This window comes from Xiphophorus hellerii, chromosome 8 (assembly GCF_003331165.1).
Source record: "Xiphophorus hellerii strain 12219 chromosome 8, Xiphophorus_hellerii-4.1, whole genome shotgun sequence".
Taxonomy (NCBI): Eukaryota; Metazoa; Chordata; class Actinopteri; order Cyprinodontiformes; family Poeciliidae; genus Xiphophorus; species Xiphophorus hellerii.
In genome coordinates this window covers 2,293,994-2,311,796 of record NC_045679.1, presented here as the reverse complement: position 1 = coordinate 2,311,796, position 17,803 = coordinate 2,293,994, and the positions used below count along the sequence as shown (strand labels likewise).

Here is a 17,803-nt window from a genome sequence, read left to right as displayed (position 1 = left end):
TATTAGAGCCATGGTAGATAGAAAAATAAAGCAGTAGTAAATTTCTGCCAAGAAACTCATAAATTATTTAGATGAATCTCAGAAATTTCCTAGAAAAAACTTGAGAAAATTTTCTATTTCAAATCCTGAAGATTTTTTACTTTTGAGACTCAGAATTTTTCAAGTTTTTTAAAAATATTAATCTAAACATTTTTGAGTATTTTTGGCAGACATTTACCCCCATCCTCCTTCTACCTCCAGTGGTTCAACGCGCAGCATACTGCCCTCTAGTGTAGAATATTTTTAAGCATTTCAGTTCGATACTTGAAAAGTGCTGCAAAAAAGACATTTATCTTTAAACAGTTGATGAATGCCATATATTTAGATAAATTAGTTGGTTAATTGTATTAAATTGGACCATCTTTTTAGTCGGGTCCGTTTCTGCTGTTCGTGTTAACATGCAGTTGCAGTTCCTCTGGCGGCCACTAGGCGCCGCTGCGGACTGAACTTCTTAAAGTTTGTCGTCCAGCACAGAAACAGAAAAAGGTTCTTATGTGAAAACTTCGTTGTTGACGAGCTGCTGGTTTATTTCTGTTCCTCTTTAAGCTTCAGTGGAAACGGAAGAAGGAAATATATCTGAGTCTGAAGGAAAGCGGGACAATTTAAAGACAAAAAACTCCCCACTGCAGAGCAGATGTGTTTTTATCTGCATGAATCAGAAAAACACCTAAAGTTTCCCACATTCACAGTCAAAACAATAATTAAAGGTTACAAATACTTGAGACTGTCTTACAGTGAACTCCTGCTTTTATTTTGTTTTTAAAGGTCTGTTGAAGAAATAAACCAAATTTTAGTACGAAAGACACATTTCAAAATTAACACAACCAAGCTAAAATATGGGTTTAAAGCTGAGTTTATTGACATATACACATAAATAAATAAATAAATAAATATATAAATAAATAAATAAATAAATAAATATATATATACTGTATGTATATTTGCTTTGAAAGGACTTTTCAAAGCAAAGTCCTTTTGATTTTATTTATTTCATATTTAGTCTAATTTAAATTACTTACAGCATTACACTTATGTATATATTATTTAAAATTAATTTTAGATTGGTTATGATTCCATTTGTGTTTACTAATATTTAACACTTTGGAATAGCTTGTCAATAAATAATCAATTTCACCTCCAGGATTAATAAAGTATAATCAGTCATTTTTTAAATTCATATCCTTTATTTGAATCAGTGAAAACCTATAAATAAAACATTTACTAATTACATGTGTGAAATATTGATATTGTTTTAAACTCTTCAGCTCTAAATTTAAACAGTTTTGCATCATGTTTGTTATATTTTCCTTCAAAATAAAAGCGGCGGCAGTCACCCAGATCTATTTTATTATTTAATTTAATAAAATCAAACTGGTGAGTTTTAACTCTGATCTTTGCTTTCTGCCGTCAGGCATCAATGGTTCTGTAATGTGGGCGTGTCCCTCGTGAGGTGGGCGTGGTCAAATGAACGAGATAAACGTGCATGTGACGCAACCCTGATGACCAATGACATCAAGCTGGCCGTTTTAACCAGAAGTTAAGGAGCAAAAGCCATTTCACATTAAAAGCACGACACTTTTGAAACGGTTTCCTCCCTCACCTTTGTTGTCATCCTGGGAAATTCAGATATCTCAGCAAGTTGGAGCACAAAAATAAAAACACAGCTTGCTTTTAACTTTTAGACACGTAACCATGGCAACAAGGTATTGTTTCTACAACTTTAAAACTCATTAGCATCTCATAAAGGCCCAAATAATATCTAAATTACATCTGAAATTTAATGAGGTGTAGCAATAGCAAATGAGTTGGATTAGCTAACTTGCTAACAACTGATGATGTCATCCAGAATATGTTGCAATATAGTATTGTTTCTGCTGCCTGGGTGTTTGTCTGTTAGCATGCAATGACTTTAAAAATACTTCTTTGATCCAAAAGGGAAATTAAATAAATGTGACTGTCATGCAGCAACAGTCTTCAGTCAGAAGCCTCTTCAGATTGGTTGCAAGACTGACTGCTACCAAAGCAAAAAAAATATCTACAGTGGAACATATAAAATAGTCATATGGACTAATAAAATCAAAACATATATCATAAGGTAGCATATTTATAGTGCAGTGACATTTATTTCTAAAATATATATTAAATCAGAGGCTAAAAACATATAATTTCGTCCCTTTCATGCGTGTTGCTGCGCCGGGACTTTATTTTGTAAGTTCGTAACCGGAAGTGAGTTGTTATCAAATTAAACTTGCCGGAAGTCCGCGCCTTCAGCCGGCTGAAGCTGAAGGAATCTGGCTTTCACACCGGGGCTGACCCGTTATTCCACCTGTCCTGTGGGCTGCTGACACGAGTGGGATCCACCGCAGGGAGAGCGGCCATCTGGAGCGTGTTTCAGCCGGGATCCGGGAACTGCAGCGGGATGGCAGCGCTGGGCAGCGCCGGGCGCTTGTTCCACTGTAAGTATCTGAATGTTCAGAAATTTATCCAAACTAAAACTGCGCTCTGGTGCTTTAAAATAATTTTTAATTTTAATGTCATTAAATAAAGTGTAATATTATGCCTTTTTTGTTGTTTTAAAGTGTTTTATTTGCTTGTCGGGGCTTCTTTTGGACCCTGACATTGACGCTACATGTGAAAGCATCAAGCTACCAAAAGGAAGATACAACTTCCGGTCGGGATTTTTTCAAAAACAACGCTTCACCGTGACATCTGAGGGCTTTAACACGTTTTATTACGGTGCGAAAACTTATTATAATAATCAGCAGCTCGCTATTTAGTATTTAAAATATTTAAAACAGGCCTGCTCTTATCAATCATTCGGTGTATTTAGATAATGTTAGAATTATCTCAAGAAGCTCTTGCTTCCTGTTTCCGGTGCTGATTTTCTCCATCTTGACAAAGTTTCCAGCCTTAATTGTGTGTTTCAGTTTAACGTCTCCGTTACATAATGATCTTATCCCCCATTTAGCTTCAGTAAGCTGCTCTGTGAACGCATCATGGTTTCGTTTAGGCGCTTTTACGGCGCGAAGCGAAGTGACCAGCCAGCATGTTACACGTCGTTACACAACTGCAGACTTTTACACTTGCGTAACCTTACACGCTCTCCCCCTGGCGGCCAAGCCGCACTACTGCAGCCGTTGAGGCCATGAAAGTTGCAGCTATGTTTTGAAAGTTTAAATGTTTTTAAAGTATGTTTACTTTTTTTTAACACCAAAAGCTTTATTAATTAATGGCTTCATCACCCAGCATAATATTGATGCTGTGTTCCTGATGGATGACGATACTGAATCAACTGTACTAATCAAATCAGAGCCTTAATATCAACATTTTTAAGTGACTATAGAAACCATAAAAATAGGGGTGGCGTGGCTTCTATATTTAAGAATAAAATAAATTGTAACAAAATCTTTTTGGGTCATTTCACCTCTTCTGAGTATCTGGGTATTGAGGTAAAAGGCCACAAACGAACTCTGGCACTAACTTGATACAAAACTCCAACATATGTAGAAAACTTCTTTGCTGATTTTAATGAGCTTCTATCTCTCATATGCATTGATTATGATTGTTTAATAATTGTCGATGACTTCAACATTCATATTGGGAACCCCCGAGACAGAGGGCCAAATAAACTGTGCGATTGGTTAATATGTTGGTCTGATTCAACATATTAACCAATGCAGGAGAAAAACTGGACCAGGTTATCAGTAAGGATGTGAATATTTCCAATGTTTCTGTAACTGATGTCGCCCTGGCAGATCATTTCCTGTTGTCTTTGAAAGTGAAACATTGACTCACTTGGCCAAAAAGCTACGATAACAAAACCTTCTTTCACAGACAACGCTGCAGAAACGGTTAATCTAATCTATTCTTCCTCCTCGCCCTTACGTTGTAATGATCTAGATGATTTTCATTCTAAAGTTTCAGATATTATTGATTAGATTGTCCCCATTAAAGTGAAGGTTGTGTTTGGTAGGAAGAAATCTCCATGGAGGAATGCACAGCTCTGCCGTAAAGCCGGACGAAAATGGCGTAAAACTCAACTTCACTTTTATTTTGAAATCTATAAAGATAGATGATGTAACTATCACTCAACACTAATATATGCAAGGGAAGCTTTCTTTGCAGATGTCGGAAACAAAAACATTAAAGTTCGAGCTTTATTTGCAACAGTTAGCACAAACCCTCCAGTGACGATAACGCCTGAATTTCAATCTAATGGATTAACCAGCTTTTTTCAGGAGAAAATTCAAATAATATAACGTTTAATCTACATCCAGTACCAGCACTAAACCCAAACTTAACAAATGAAGACAAAAATACCCACTTTCAACTAATTAACAATGAAACCCCCAAATTAATTATAGATCAATTAAGCTCAGTTTCCTGAATGTAGATATCTGTCTGTCTGCATATATATATATATATATATATATATATATATATATGTATGTACAGTACAGACCAAAAGTTTGGACACACCTTTTAATTCAATGAGTTTCCTTTATTTTCATGACTATTGACATTGTAGATTCACACTGAAGGCATCAAAACTATGAATAACATGTGGAAATATGCACTAAACAAAAAAGTGTAAAACAACTGAAAATACCCCTTATATTCTAGTTTCTTCAAAGTAGCAACCTTTTGCTGTGATTACTGCTTTGCACTCACTCTGCATTTTCTTGATGAGCTTCAAGAGGTCGTCACCTGAAATGGTTTTCACTTCATAGGTCAACCTGCCCTGTCAGGTTAATAAGTGGGATTTATTGCCTTTTAAATAGTCATGAAAATAAAGAAAACCCATTGGATTAGAAGGTGTGTAAAAAACTTTTGGTCTGTACTGTATATAAATATAAATATATATATCTATATATATATATAGATATATATATATAGATATATATAGATAGATATCTAGAGATATCTATCTATATATATATCTTTATGTATGTATATATATATAGATATGTATATCTATATATATATCGATCTAGAGAGAGATATAGATATAAAGATATAGATATATCTATCGAAGTATAGATATATCTATACTAATATAGACATATATATCACAACTAATATTAGGATTGATTAAACTCAGATCTTAAACAAATAATAAATGAATAGAAAGTATCACATATGTAGATAGATCGATAAATAGATCTATAGATAAATCTATTTATCGAACTATCTATAGATCTATATATATATATAGATAGATAGATAGATTGATCTATCTATAGATCTATATGAATATATATATATTTATATATATAGATGGATAGATATAGATTGATATATATAGATACGTAGATATAGATATATCTTTTGATTGATAGATGGATAGATATATCTATTTATATATAGTAATGGTATTATTAATAATAATAATTATTATTATTATTAACATCCATCCGTTATAAATCACACTAAATCTTTTTGGACTGTGGGAGGAAGCCGGAGCGCCCGGAGAGAACCCAAATATGGACAATGGAGAACCAGAAAACCCCATGCAGACAGAACCAGGCTGGGATTCAAACCCAGGACTTTCTTACTGCAAGGCAGCAGTGTTACCCACTGAGCCACTGAGCAGCCCTGATGTTTTATTCACACCAAAGGAGAATTTAGAAACTAATTAACCAAACAGTGATGACTTTAGATTGTGGCAGGAAGCCGGAGCGCCCGGAGAGAAACCTGCAAACAGGATGTTAACTTTTGATAGTTTATTCACAAAATTCAATGTTTCTTCCTCCTCTAAAAAAACAGCTTTGTTGTTTTGGAGGTTAGTGGCAGGAGAAACCATTAGGTGGGATTTTCTGTGGAGTGTGGCGTTTCTCTTCATGTGTTTGCTTCTCATTATGAATCCTGCTTTTGTACACGTTTTCTTGAGAACAGGTTCAGAAAGCTTTAAAAACTGAGAACCATTTCTGAACCTGTTGGGAAATTTTACAGAGGTTGTCCTCTGCAGAGGACGTCTTTATGGCAGCTGGAGTCTCAGGATGATCTTTGCGCTGATCCTAGAAAACTTCACTATCTCTATCAGATTTTCTTTTAGGCAATCGGAAACATCCGTTCCCAAAACTTTTCGTCATCTTCGGAGGTTGAACTATCCCATTCGGGGCAGTTTTTCTTTTGGGGAATCGGAAACATCTGGCCCCAAATTCTTTCCTCCTCTTCCTCTTCTGAGGTTAAACTGCCCCGTCCGGGGTAGCTTTTTATCTGCGAACTGCGTACAAATTGTTCTGATCGTCTTTCCTCTTCTTTTGCAGGTGATCTACCCCGTCCGGGGTAGTTTTTCTTTTGGGGAATCGGTAACATCCGATCCCAAGTCTTTTCCTCATCTTCTGAGGTTGAACTATCCCAAAAGGGGTAGTTTTTCTTTTGGGGAATCAATAACATCCGGTCCCAAATTTTTTCCTCCTCTTCTAAGGTTAAACTGCCCCGTCCGGGGTAGCTTTTTATTGGGGAACTGTGTACTAATGGTTCCAAAAGTCTTTCTTCATCTTTTGACTTCGCGCTACCCCTTCTGCCCTCGTTCAGGGCAGTTTTATCTTTGTGAGCAGTCTTACTGCCTGGGGCTCCACTGCTGCTCCTGGGTGTTAACCCTGATGCTCCGTCTGGGGAACATTTAAGGTCCGAGACCGTGGAGGATGCGCCATTTCTCGATGTCTTCTCTGAACACGCCGGACATAAAATGGTTGAAATCAAAGCCTGAGTTTTGAGATTCGCCCCAGAAGAAACTTCCCCAGCCGGGTCAGTTTGATATCTGGGATCCGACGGAAACCCGTCCCAAAACAAGTCTCTCTCAACGTCCTTGGAGCTTGAGAAACGACTCAGCCTGTCAACAGAAGAATCTTCCCCAGCCGGGTCAGCTTGCTCTCTGGGAACCGATGGAAGCCCGTCCCAAAACAAATCTTTCTCAACTTCCTTGGAGGTACTTTCGACTGAGTCGTTTACAGGAAAGAAATGGTCAAAAAGTTTCTTCATACCTGTTGACACCAGGTATCCTACTCCAAGACCGAGTGGCAAAATAAAAAGGTTTTTCATCCTGGAAACAAAAAATCTTTACTACACACAAAACCTGAATCTCACTGAAGCGTTTGGATTCTAACTGATGTGTTGACATTCAAGCATTCAAAGCCTCAGAACGTCTTTGATCTGTTGTGATGTTCATGATGTCATCAGTGAGGTCACTGTGGCTCTGGGTCCTGCTTCTGGTCGTTGCTATGGAAACGATCAGATCAGTGACCAAATATTTAATAAGTTGGTTTTTTTCCATTTATTTAACATGTATTGATTAACAATAGATTTCTACCTTGGTTTTTTGTACCTGCTGCCATATAAATTGTCTTTATCCATTATTAATTTGGTTCTGGGAGGAAATTGTTTAGATTTTATAAACATTTGCAGAACAAAATTTTCTCTAATCTTTAACTCTCTGTTAATGATCACATTTTATATATTTTATACTACCTTGTTCTGAAATTGTTAATATCAGTAATGATGTAATTTGTTGCACAACTAATATTAGGATTGATTAAACTCAGATCTTAAACAAATAATAAATGAATAGAAAAGTATCACATATGTAGATAGATCAATAAATAGATCTATAGATAAATCTATTTATCGATTGATCTATCTATAGATCTATATAAATAAATATATATTTATATATATAGATGGATAGATATAGATTGATATATATAGATACGTAGATATAGATATATCTTTTGATTGATAGATGGATAGATATATCTATTTATATATAGTAATGGTATTATTAATAATAATAATAATTATTATTATTAACATCCATCCATTATAAATCACACTAAATCTTTTTGGACTGTGGGAGGAAGCCGGAGCGCCCGGAGAGAACCCAAATATGGACAATGGAGAACCAGAAAACCCCATGCAGACAGAACCAGGCTGGGATTCAAACCCAGGACTTTCTTACTGCAAGGCAGCAGTGTTACCCACTGAGCCACTGAGCAGCCCTGATGTTTTATTCACACCAAAGGAGAATTTAGAAACTAATTAACCAAACAGTGATGACTTTAGATTGTGGCAGGAAGCCGGAGCGCCCGGAGAGAAACCTGCAAACAGGATGTTAACTTTTGATAGTTTATTCACAAAATTCAATGTTTCTTCCTCCTCTAAAAAAACAACTTTGTTGTTTTGGAGGTTAGTGGCAGGAGAAACCATTAGGTGGGATTTTCTGTGGAGTGTGGCGTTTCTCTTCATGTGTTTGCTTCTCATTATGAATCCTGCTTTTGTACACGTTTTCTTGAGAACAGGTTCAGAAAGCTTTAAAAACTGAGAACGATTTCTGAACCTGTTGGGAAATTTTACAGAGGTTGTCCTCTGCAGAGGTCGTCTTTATGGCAGCTGGAGTCTCAGGATGATCTTTGCGCTGATCCTAGAAAACTTCACAATCTCTATCAGATTTTCTTTTAGGCAATCGGAAACATCCGTTCCCAAAACTTTTCGTCATCTTCGGAGGTTGAACTATCCCATTCGGGGCAGTTTTTCTTTTGGGGAATCGGAAACATCCGGCCCCAAATTCTTTCCTCCTCTTCCTCTTCTGAGGTTAAACTGCCCCGTCCGGGGTAGCTTTTTATCTGCGAACTGCGTACAAATTGTTCTGATCGTCTTTCCTCTTCTTTTGCAGGTGATCTACCCCGTCCGGGGTAGTTTTTCTTTTGGGGAATCGGTAACATCCGATCCCAAGTCTTTTCCTCATCTTCTGAGGTTGAACTATCCCAAAAGGGGTAGTTTTTCTTTTGGGGAATCAATAACATCCGGTCCCAAATTTTTTCCTCCTCTTCTAAGGTTAAACTGCCCCGTCCGGGGTAGCTTTTTATTGGGGAACTGTGTACTAGTGGTTCCAAAAGTCTTTCTTCATCTTTTGACTTCGCGCTACCCCTTCTGCCCTCGTTCAGGGCAGTTTTATCTTTGTGAGCAGTCTTACTGCCTGGGGCTCCACTGCTGCTCCTGGGTGTTAACCCTGATGCTCCGTCTGGGGAACATTTAAGGTCCGAGACCGTGGAGGATGCGCCATTTCTCAATGTCTTCTCTGAACACGCCGGACATAAAATGGTTGAAATCAAAGCCTGAGTTTTGAGATTCGCCCCAGAAGAAACTTCCCCAGCCGGGTCAGTTTGATCTCTGGGATCCAACGGAAACCCGTCCCAAAACAAGTCTCTCTCAACATCCTTGGAGCTTGAGAAACGACTCAGCCTGTCAACAGAAGAATCTTCCCCAGCCGGGTCAGCCTGCTCTCTGGGAACCGATGGAAGCCCGTCCCAAAACAAATCTTTCTCAACTTCCTTGGAGGTACTTTCGACTGAGTCGTTTACAGGAAAGAAATGGTCAAAAAGTTTCTTCATACCTGTTGACACCAGGTATCCTACTCCAAGACCGAGTGGCAAAATAAAAAGGTTTTTCATCCTGGAAACAAAAAATCTTTACTACACACAAAACCTGAATCTCACTGAAGCGTTTGGATTCTAACTGATGTGTTGACATTCAAGCATTCAAAGCCTCAGAACGTCTTTGATCTGTTGTGATGTTCATGATGTCATCAGTGAGGTCACTGTGGCTCTGGGTCCTGCTTCTGGTCGTTGCTATGGAAACGATCAGATCAGTGACCAAATATTTAATAAGTTTGTTTTTTTCCATTTATTTAACATGAATTGATTAACAATAGATTTCTACCTTGGTTTTCTGTACCTGCTGCCATATAAATTGTCTTTATCCATTATTAATTTGGTTCTGGGAGGAAATTGTTTAGATTTTATAAACATTTGCAGAACAAAATTTTCTCTAATCTTTAACTCTCTGTTAATGATCACATTTTATATATTTTATACTACCTTGTTCTGAAATTGTTTATATCAGTAATGATGTAATTTGTTGCACAACTAATATTAGGATTGATTAAACTCAGATCTTAAACAAATAATAAATGAATAGAAAAGTATCACATATGTAGATAGATCAATAAATAGATCTATAGATAAATCTATTTATCGATTGATCTATCTATAGATCTATATAAATAAATATATATTTATATATATAGATGGATAGATATAGATTGATATATATAGATACGTAGATATAGATATATCTTTTGATTGATAGATGGATAGATATATCTATTTATATATAGTAATGGTATTATTAATAATAATAATAATTATTATTATTAACATCCATCCATTATAAATCACACTAAATCTTTTTGGACTGTGGGAGGAAGCCGGAGCGCCCGGAGAGAACCCAAATATGGACAATGGAGAACCAGAAAACCCCATGCAGACAGAACCAGGCTGGGATTCAAACCCAGGACTTTCTTACTGCAAGGCAGCAGTGTTACCCACTGAGCCACTGAGCAGCCCTGATGTTTTATTCACACCAAAGGAGAATTTAGAAACTAATTAACCAAACAGTGATGACTTTAGATTGTGGCAGGAAGCCGGAGCGCCCGGAGAGAAACCTGCAAACAGGATGTTAACTTTTGATAGTTTATTCACAAAATTCAATGTTTCTTCCTCCTCTAAAAAAACAGCTTTGTTGTTTTGGAGGTTAGTGGCAGGAGAAACCATTAGGTGGGATTTTCTGTGGAGTGTGGCGTTTCTCTTCATGTGTTTGCTTCTCATTATGAATCCTGCTTTTGTACACGTTTTCTTGAGAACAGGTTCAGAAAGCTTTAAAAACTGAGAACCATTTCTGAACCTGTTGGGAAATTTTACAGAGGTTGTCCTCTGCAGAGGACGTCTTTATGGCAGCTGGAGTCTCAGGATGATCTTTGCGCTGATCCTAGAAAACTTCACAATCTAGATCAGATTTTGTTTTGGGAACTCAGTAAAATCTGGTCCCAAAGTTTTTCCTCTCTTTCTGACAGTGAGCTATCCCATTCGGGGCAGTTTTTCTTTTGTGAACAGTCTTACTGCCTGGGGCTCCACTGCTGCTACTGTGTGTTGAAGCTGATGCTCCATCTGGGGAACATTTAAGGTCTGGGACCGTGGAGGATGCGCCATTTCTCGATGTCTTCTCTGAACACGCCGGACATAAAATGGTTGAAATCAAAGCCTGAGTTTTGAGATTCGCCCCAGAAGAAACTTCCCCAGCCGGGTCAGTTTGATATCTGGGATCCGATGGAAGCCCGTCCCAAAACAAGTCTCTCTCAACGTCCTTGGAGCTTGAGAAACGACTCAGACTTTTGACATGATGTCATCTGTGACCTCATCAGTGAGGTCATTGTGGTTCTGAGGCACGGTCCTGCTTCTGATCGTTGCTATGGGAACGAACAGATAAGTTCTGCCCGATTCAAACTGAAATAATGACCAAATATTTAATAAGTTGGTTTTTTTCCATTTATTTAACATGTATTGATTAACAATAGATTTCTACCTTGGTTTTCTGTACCTGCTGCCATATAAATTGTCTTTATCCATTATTAATTTGGTTCTGGGAGGAAATTGTTTAGATTTTATAAACATTTGCAGAACAAAATTTTCTCTAATCTTTGTTAACTCTCTGTTAATGATCACATTTTATATATTTTATACTACCTTGTTCTGAAATTGTTAATATCAGTAATGATGTAATTTGTTGCACAACTAATATTAGGATTGATTAAACTCAGATCTTAAACAAATAATAAATGAATAGAAAAGTATCACATATGTAGATAGATCAATAAATAGATCTATAGATAAATCTATTTATCGATTGATCTATCTATAGATCTATATAAATAAATATATATTTATATATATAGATGGATAGATATAGATTGATATATATAGATACGTAGATATAGATATATCTTTTGATTGATAGATGGATAGATATATCTATTTATATATAGTAATTGTATTATTAATAATAATAATAATTATTATTATTAACATCCATCCATTATAAATCACACTAAATCTTTTTGGACTGTGGGAGGAAGCCGGAGCGCCCGGAGAGAACCCAAATATGGACAATGGAGAACCAGAAAACCCCATGCAGACAGAACCAGGCTGGGATTCAAACCCAGGACTTTCTTACTGCAAGGCAGTAGTGCTGCCCACTGAGCCACTGAGCTGCCCTGATGTTTTATTCACACCAAAGGAGAATTTAGAAACTAATTAACCAAACAGTGATGACTTTAGATTGTGGCAGGAAGCCGGAGCGCCCGGAGAGAAACCTGCAAACAGGATGTTAACTTTTGATAGTTTATTCACAAAATTCAATGTTTCTTCCTCCTCTAAAAAAACAACTTTGTTGTTTTGGAGGTTAGTGGCAGGAGAAACCATTAGGTGGGATTTTCTGTGGAGTGTGGCGTTTCTCTTCATGTGTTTGCTTCTCATTATGAATCCTGCTTTTGTACACGTTTTCTTGAGAACAGGTTCAGAAAGCTTTAAAAACTGAGAACCATTTCTGAACCTGTTGGGAAATTTTACAGAGGTTGTCCTCTGCAGAGGACGTCTTTATGGCAGCTGGAGTCTCAGGATGATCTTTGCGCTGATCCTAGAAAACTTCACAATCTCTATCAGATTTTCTTTTAGGCAATCGGAAACATCCGTTCCCAAAACTTTTCGTCATCTTCGGAGGTTGAACTATCCCATTCGGGGCAGTTTTTCTTTTGGGGAATCGGAAACATCCGGCCCCAAATTCTTTCCTCCTCTTCCTCTTCTGAGGTTAAACTGCCCCGTCCGGGGTAGCTTTTTATCTGCGAACTGCGTACAAATTGTTCTGATCGTCTTTCCTCTTCTTTTGCAGGTGATCTACCCCGTCCGGGGTAGTTTTTCTTTTGGGGAATCGGTAACATCCGATCCCAAGTCTTTTCCTCATCTTCTGAGGTTGAACTATCCCAAAAGGGGTAGTTTTTCTTTTGGGGAATCAATAACATCCGGTCCCAAATTTTTTCCTCCTCTTCTAAGGTTAAACTGCCCCGTCCAGGGTAGCTTTTTATTGGGGAACTGTGTACTAATGGTTCCAAAAGTCTTTCTTCATCTTTTGACTTCGCGCTACCCCTTCTGCCCTCGTTCAGGGCAGTTTTATCTTTGTGAGCAGTCTTACTGCCTGGGGCTCCACTGCTGCTCCTGGGTGTTAACCCTGATGCTCCGTCTGGGGAACATTTAAGGTCCGAGACCGTGGAGGATGCGCCATTTCTCGATGTCTTCTCTGAACACGCCGGACATAAAATGGTTGAAATCAAAGCCTGACTTTTGAGATTCGCCCCAGAAGAAACTTCCCCAGCCGGGTCAGTTTGATCTCTGGGATCCGACGGAAACCCGTCCCAAAACAAGTCTCTCTCAACGTCCTTGGAGCTTGAGAAACGACTCAGCCTGTCAACAGAAGAATCTTCCCCAGCCGGGTCAGCTTGCTCTCTGGGAACCGATGGAAGCCCGTCCCAAAACAAATCTTTCTCAACTTCCTTGGAGGTACTTTCGACTGAGTCGTTTACAGGAAAGAAATGGTCAAAAAGTTTCTTCATACCTGTTGACACCAGGTATCCTACTCCAAGACCGAGTGGCAAAATAAAAAGGTTTTTCATCCTGGAAACAAAAAATCTTTACTACACACAAAACCTGAATCTCACTGAAGCGTTTGGATTCTAACTGATGTGTTGACATTCAAGCATTCAAAGCCTCAGAACGTCTTTGATCTGTTGTGATGTTCATGATGTCATCAGTGAGGTCACTGTGGCTCTGGGTCCTGCTTCTGGTCGTTGCTATGGAAACGATCAGATCAGTGACCAAATATTTAATAAGTTGGTTTTTTTCCATTTATTTAACATGTATTGATTAACAATAGATTTCTACCTTGGTTTTCTGTACCTGCTGCCATATAAATTGTCTTTATCCATTATTAATTTGGTTCTGGGAGGAAATTGTTTAGATTTTATAAACATTTGCAGAACAAAATTTTCTCTAATCTTTGTTAACTCTCTGTTAATGATCACATTTTATATATTTTATACTACCTTGTTCTGAAATTGTTAATATCAGTAATGATGTAATTTGTTGCACAACTAATATTAGGATTGATTAAACTCAGATCTTAAACAAATAATAAATGAATAGAAAAGTATCACATATGTAGATAGATCAATAAATAGATCTATAGATAAATCTATTTATCGATTGATCTATCTATAGATCTATATAAATAAATATATATTTATATATATAGATGGATAGATATAGATTGATATATATAGATACGTAGATATAGATATATCTTTTGATTGATAGATGGATAGATATATCTATTTATATATAGTAATGGTATTATTAATAATAATAATAATTATTATTATTAACATCCATCCATTATAAATCACACTAAATCTTTTTGGACTGTGGGAAGAAGCCGGAGCGCCCGGAGAGAACCCAAATATGGACAATGGAGAACCAGAAAACCCCATGCAGACAGAACCAGGCTGGGATTCAAACCCAGGACTTTCTTACTGCAAGGCAGCAGTGTTACCCACTGAGCCACTGAGCAGCCCTGATGTTTTATTCACACCAAAGGAGAATTTAGAAACTAATTAACCAAACAGTGATGACTATAGATTGTGGCAGGAAGCCGGAGCGCCCGGAGAGAAACCTGCAAACAGGATGTTAACTTTTGATAGTTTATTCACAAAATTCAATGTTTCTTCCTCCTCTAAAAAAACAACTTTGTTGTTTTGGAGGTTAGTGGCAGGAGAAACCATTAGGTGGGATTTTCTGTGGAGTGTGGCGTTTCTCTTCATGTGTTTGCTTCTCATTATGAATCCTGCTTTTGTACACGTTTTCTTGAGAACAAGTTCAGAAAGCTTTAAAAACTGAGAACCATTTCTGAACCTGTTGGGAAATTTTACAGAGGTTGTCCTCTGCAGAGGACGTCTTTATGGCAGCTGGAGTCTCAGGATGATCTTTGCGCTGATCCTAGAAAACTTCACAATCTCTATCAGATTTTCTTTTAGGCAATCGGAAACATCCGTTCCCAAAACTTTTCGTCATCTTCGGAGGTTGAACTATCCCATTCGGGGCAGTTTTTCTTTTGGGGAATCGGAAACATCCGGCCCCAAATTCTTTCCTCCTCTTCCTCTTCTGAGGTTAAACTGCCCCGTCCGGGGTAGCTTTTTATCTGCGAACTGCGTACAAATTGTTCTGATCGTCTTTCCTCTTCTTTTGCAGGTGATCTACCCCGTCCGGGGTAGTTTTTCTTTTGGGGAATCGGTAACATCCGATCCCAAGTCTTTTCCTCATCTTCTGAGGTTGAACTATCCCAAAAGGGGTAGTTTTTCTTTTGGGGAATCAATAACATCCGGTCCCAAATTTTTTCCTCCTCTTCTAAGGTTAAACTGCCCCGTCCGGGGTAGCTTTTTATTGGGGAACTGTGTACTAATGGTTCCAAAAGTCTTTCTTCATCTTTTGACTTCGCGCTACCCCTTCTGCCCTCGTTCAGGGCAGTTTTATCTTTGTGAGCAGTCTTACTGCCTGGGGCTCCACTGCTGCTCCTGGGTGTTAACCCTGATGCTCCGTCTGGGGAACATTTAAGGTCCGAGACCGTGGAGGATGCGCCATTTCTCGATGTCTTCTCTGAACACGCCGGACATAAAATGGTTGAAATCAAAGCCTGAGTTTTGAGATTCGCCCCAGAAGAAACTTCCCCAGCCGGGTCAGTTTGATCTCTGGGATCCGACGGAAACCCGTCCCAAAACAAGTCTCTCTCAACGTCCTTGGAGCTTGAGAAACGACTCAGCCTGTCAACAGAAGAATCTTCCCCAGCCGGGTCAGCTTGCTCTCTGGGAACCGATGGAAGCCCGTCCCAAAACAAATCTTTCTCAACTTCCTTGGAGGTACTTTCGACTGAGTCGTTTACAGGAAAGAAATGGTCAAAAAGTTTCTTCATACCTGTTGACACCAGGTATCCTACTCCAAGACCGAGTGGCAAAATAAAAAGGTTTTTCATCCTGGAAACAAAAAATCTTTACTACACACAAAACCTGAATCTCACTGAAGCGTTTGGATTCTAACTGATGTGTTGACATTCAAGCATTCAAAGCCTCAGAACGTCTTTGATCTGTTGTGATGTTCATGATGTCATCAGTGAGGTCACTGTGGCTCTGGGTCCTGCTTCTGGTCGTTGCTATGGAAACGATCAGATCAGTGACCAAATATTTAATAAGTTGGTTTTTTTCCATTTATTTAACATGTATTGATTAACAATAGATTTCTACCTTGGTTTTCTGTACCTGCTGCCATATAAATTGTCTTTATCCATTATTAATTTGGTTCTGGGAGGAAATTGTTTAGATTTTATAAACATTTGCAGAACAAAATTTTCTCTAATCTTTGTTAACTCTCTGTTAATGATCACATTTTATATATTTTATACTACCTTGTTCTGAAATTGTTAATATCAGTAATGATGTAATTTGTTGCACAACTAATATTAGGATTGATTAAACTCAGATCTTAAACAAATAATAAATGAATAGAAAAGTATCACATATGTAGATAGATCAATAAATAGATCTATAGATAAATCTATTTATCGATTGATCTATCTATAGATCTATATAAATAAATATATATTTATATATATAGATGGATAGATATAGATTGATATATATAGATACGTAGATATAGATATATCTTTTGATTGATAGATGGATAGATATATCTATTTATATATAGTAATGGTATTATTAATAATAATAATAATTATTATTATTAACATCCATCCATTATAAATCACACTAAATCTTTTTGGACTGTGGGAAGAAGCCGGAGCGCCCGGAGAGAACCCAAATATGGACAATGGAGAACCAGAAAACCCCATGCAGACAGAACCAGGCTGGGATTCAAACCCAGGACTTTCTTACTGCAAGGCAGCAGTGTTACCCACTGAGCCACTGAGCAGCCCTGATGTTTTATTCACACCAAAGGAGAATTTAGAAACTAATTAACCAAACAGTGATGACTATAGATTGTGGCAGGAAGCCGGAGCGCCCGGAGAGAAACCTGCAAACAGGATGTTAACTTTTGATAGTTTATTCACAAAATTCAATGTTTCTTCCTCCTCTAAAAAAACAACTTTGTTGTTTTGGAGGTTAGTGGCAGGAGAAACCATTAGGTGGGATTTTCTGTGGAGTGTGGCGTTTCTCTTCATGTGTTTGCTTCTCATTATGAATCCTGCTTTTGTACACGTTTTCTTGAGAACAGGTTCAGAAAGCTTTAAAAACTGAGAACGATTTCTGAACCTGTTGGGAAATTTTACAGAGGTTGTCCTCTGCAGAGGACGTCTTTATGGCAGCTGGAGTCTCAGGATGATCTTTGCGCTGATCCTAGAAAACTTCACAATCTCTATCAGATTTTCTTTTAGGCAATCGGAAACATCCGTTCCCAAAACTTTTCGTCATCTTCGGAGGTTGAACTATCCCATTCGGGGCAGTTTTTCTTTTGGGGAATCGGAAACATCCGGCCCCAAATTCTTTCCTCCTCTTCCTCTTCTGAGGTTAAACTGCCCCGTCCGGGGTAGCTTTTTATCTGCGAACTGCGTACAAATTGTTCTGATCGTCTTTCCTCTTCTTTTGCAGGTGATCTACCCCGTCCGGGGTAGTTTTTCTTTTGGGGAATCGGTAACATCCGATCCCAAGTCTTTTCCTCATCTTCTGAGGTTGAACTATCCCAAAAGGGGTAGTTTTTCTTTTGGGGAATCAATAACATCCGGTCCCAAATTTTTTCCTCCTCTTCTAAGGTTA

At 37.9% G+C, this 17,803-nt stretch overlaps 1 protein-coding gene across 1 annotated transcript in view; it reads left to right on the top strand.

Moving 5' to 3' along the window:
• Positions 1–2,285: 2,285 nt before the first annotated feature.
• Positions 2,286–17,803, top strand: part of fech (ferrochelatase) — a 39,421-nt gene continuing 23,903 nt past the window's right edge. Inside the window, exon 1 of the mRNA XM_032570413.1 lies at positions 2,286–2,495. Within this exon, the coding sequence (XP_032426304.1) occupies positions 2,459–2,495 (37 nt within the window). The 5' untranslated portion in view covers positions 2,286–2,458. The remainder of the gene's footprint in view (positions 2,496–17,803) is intronic.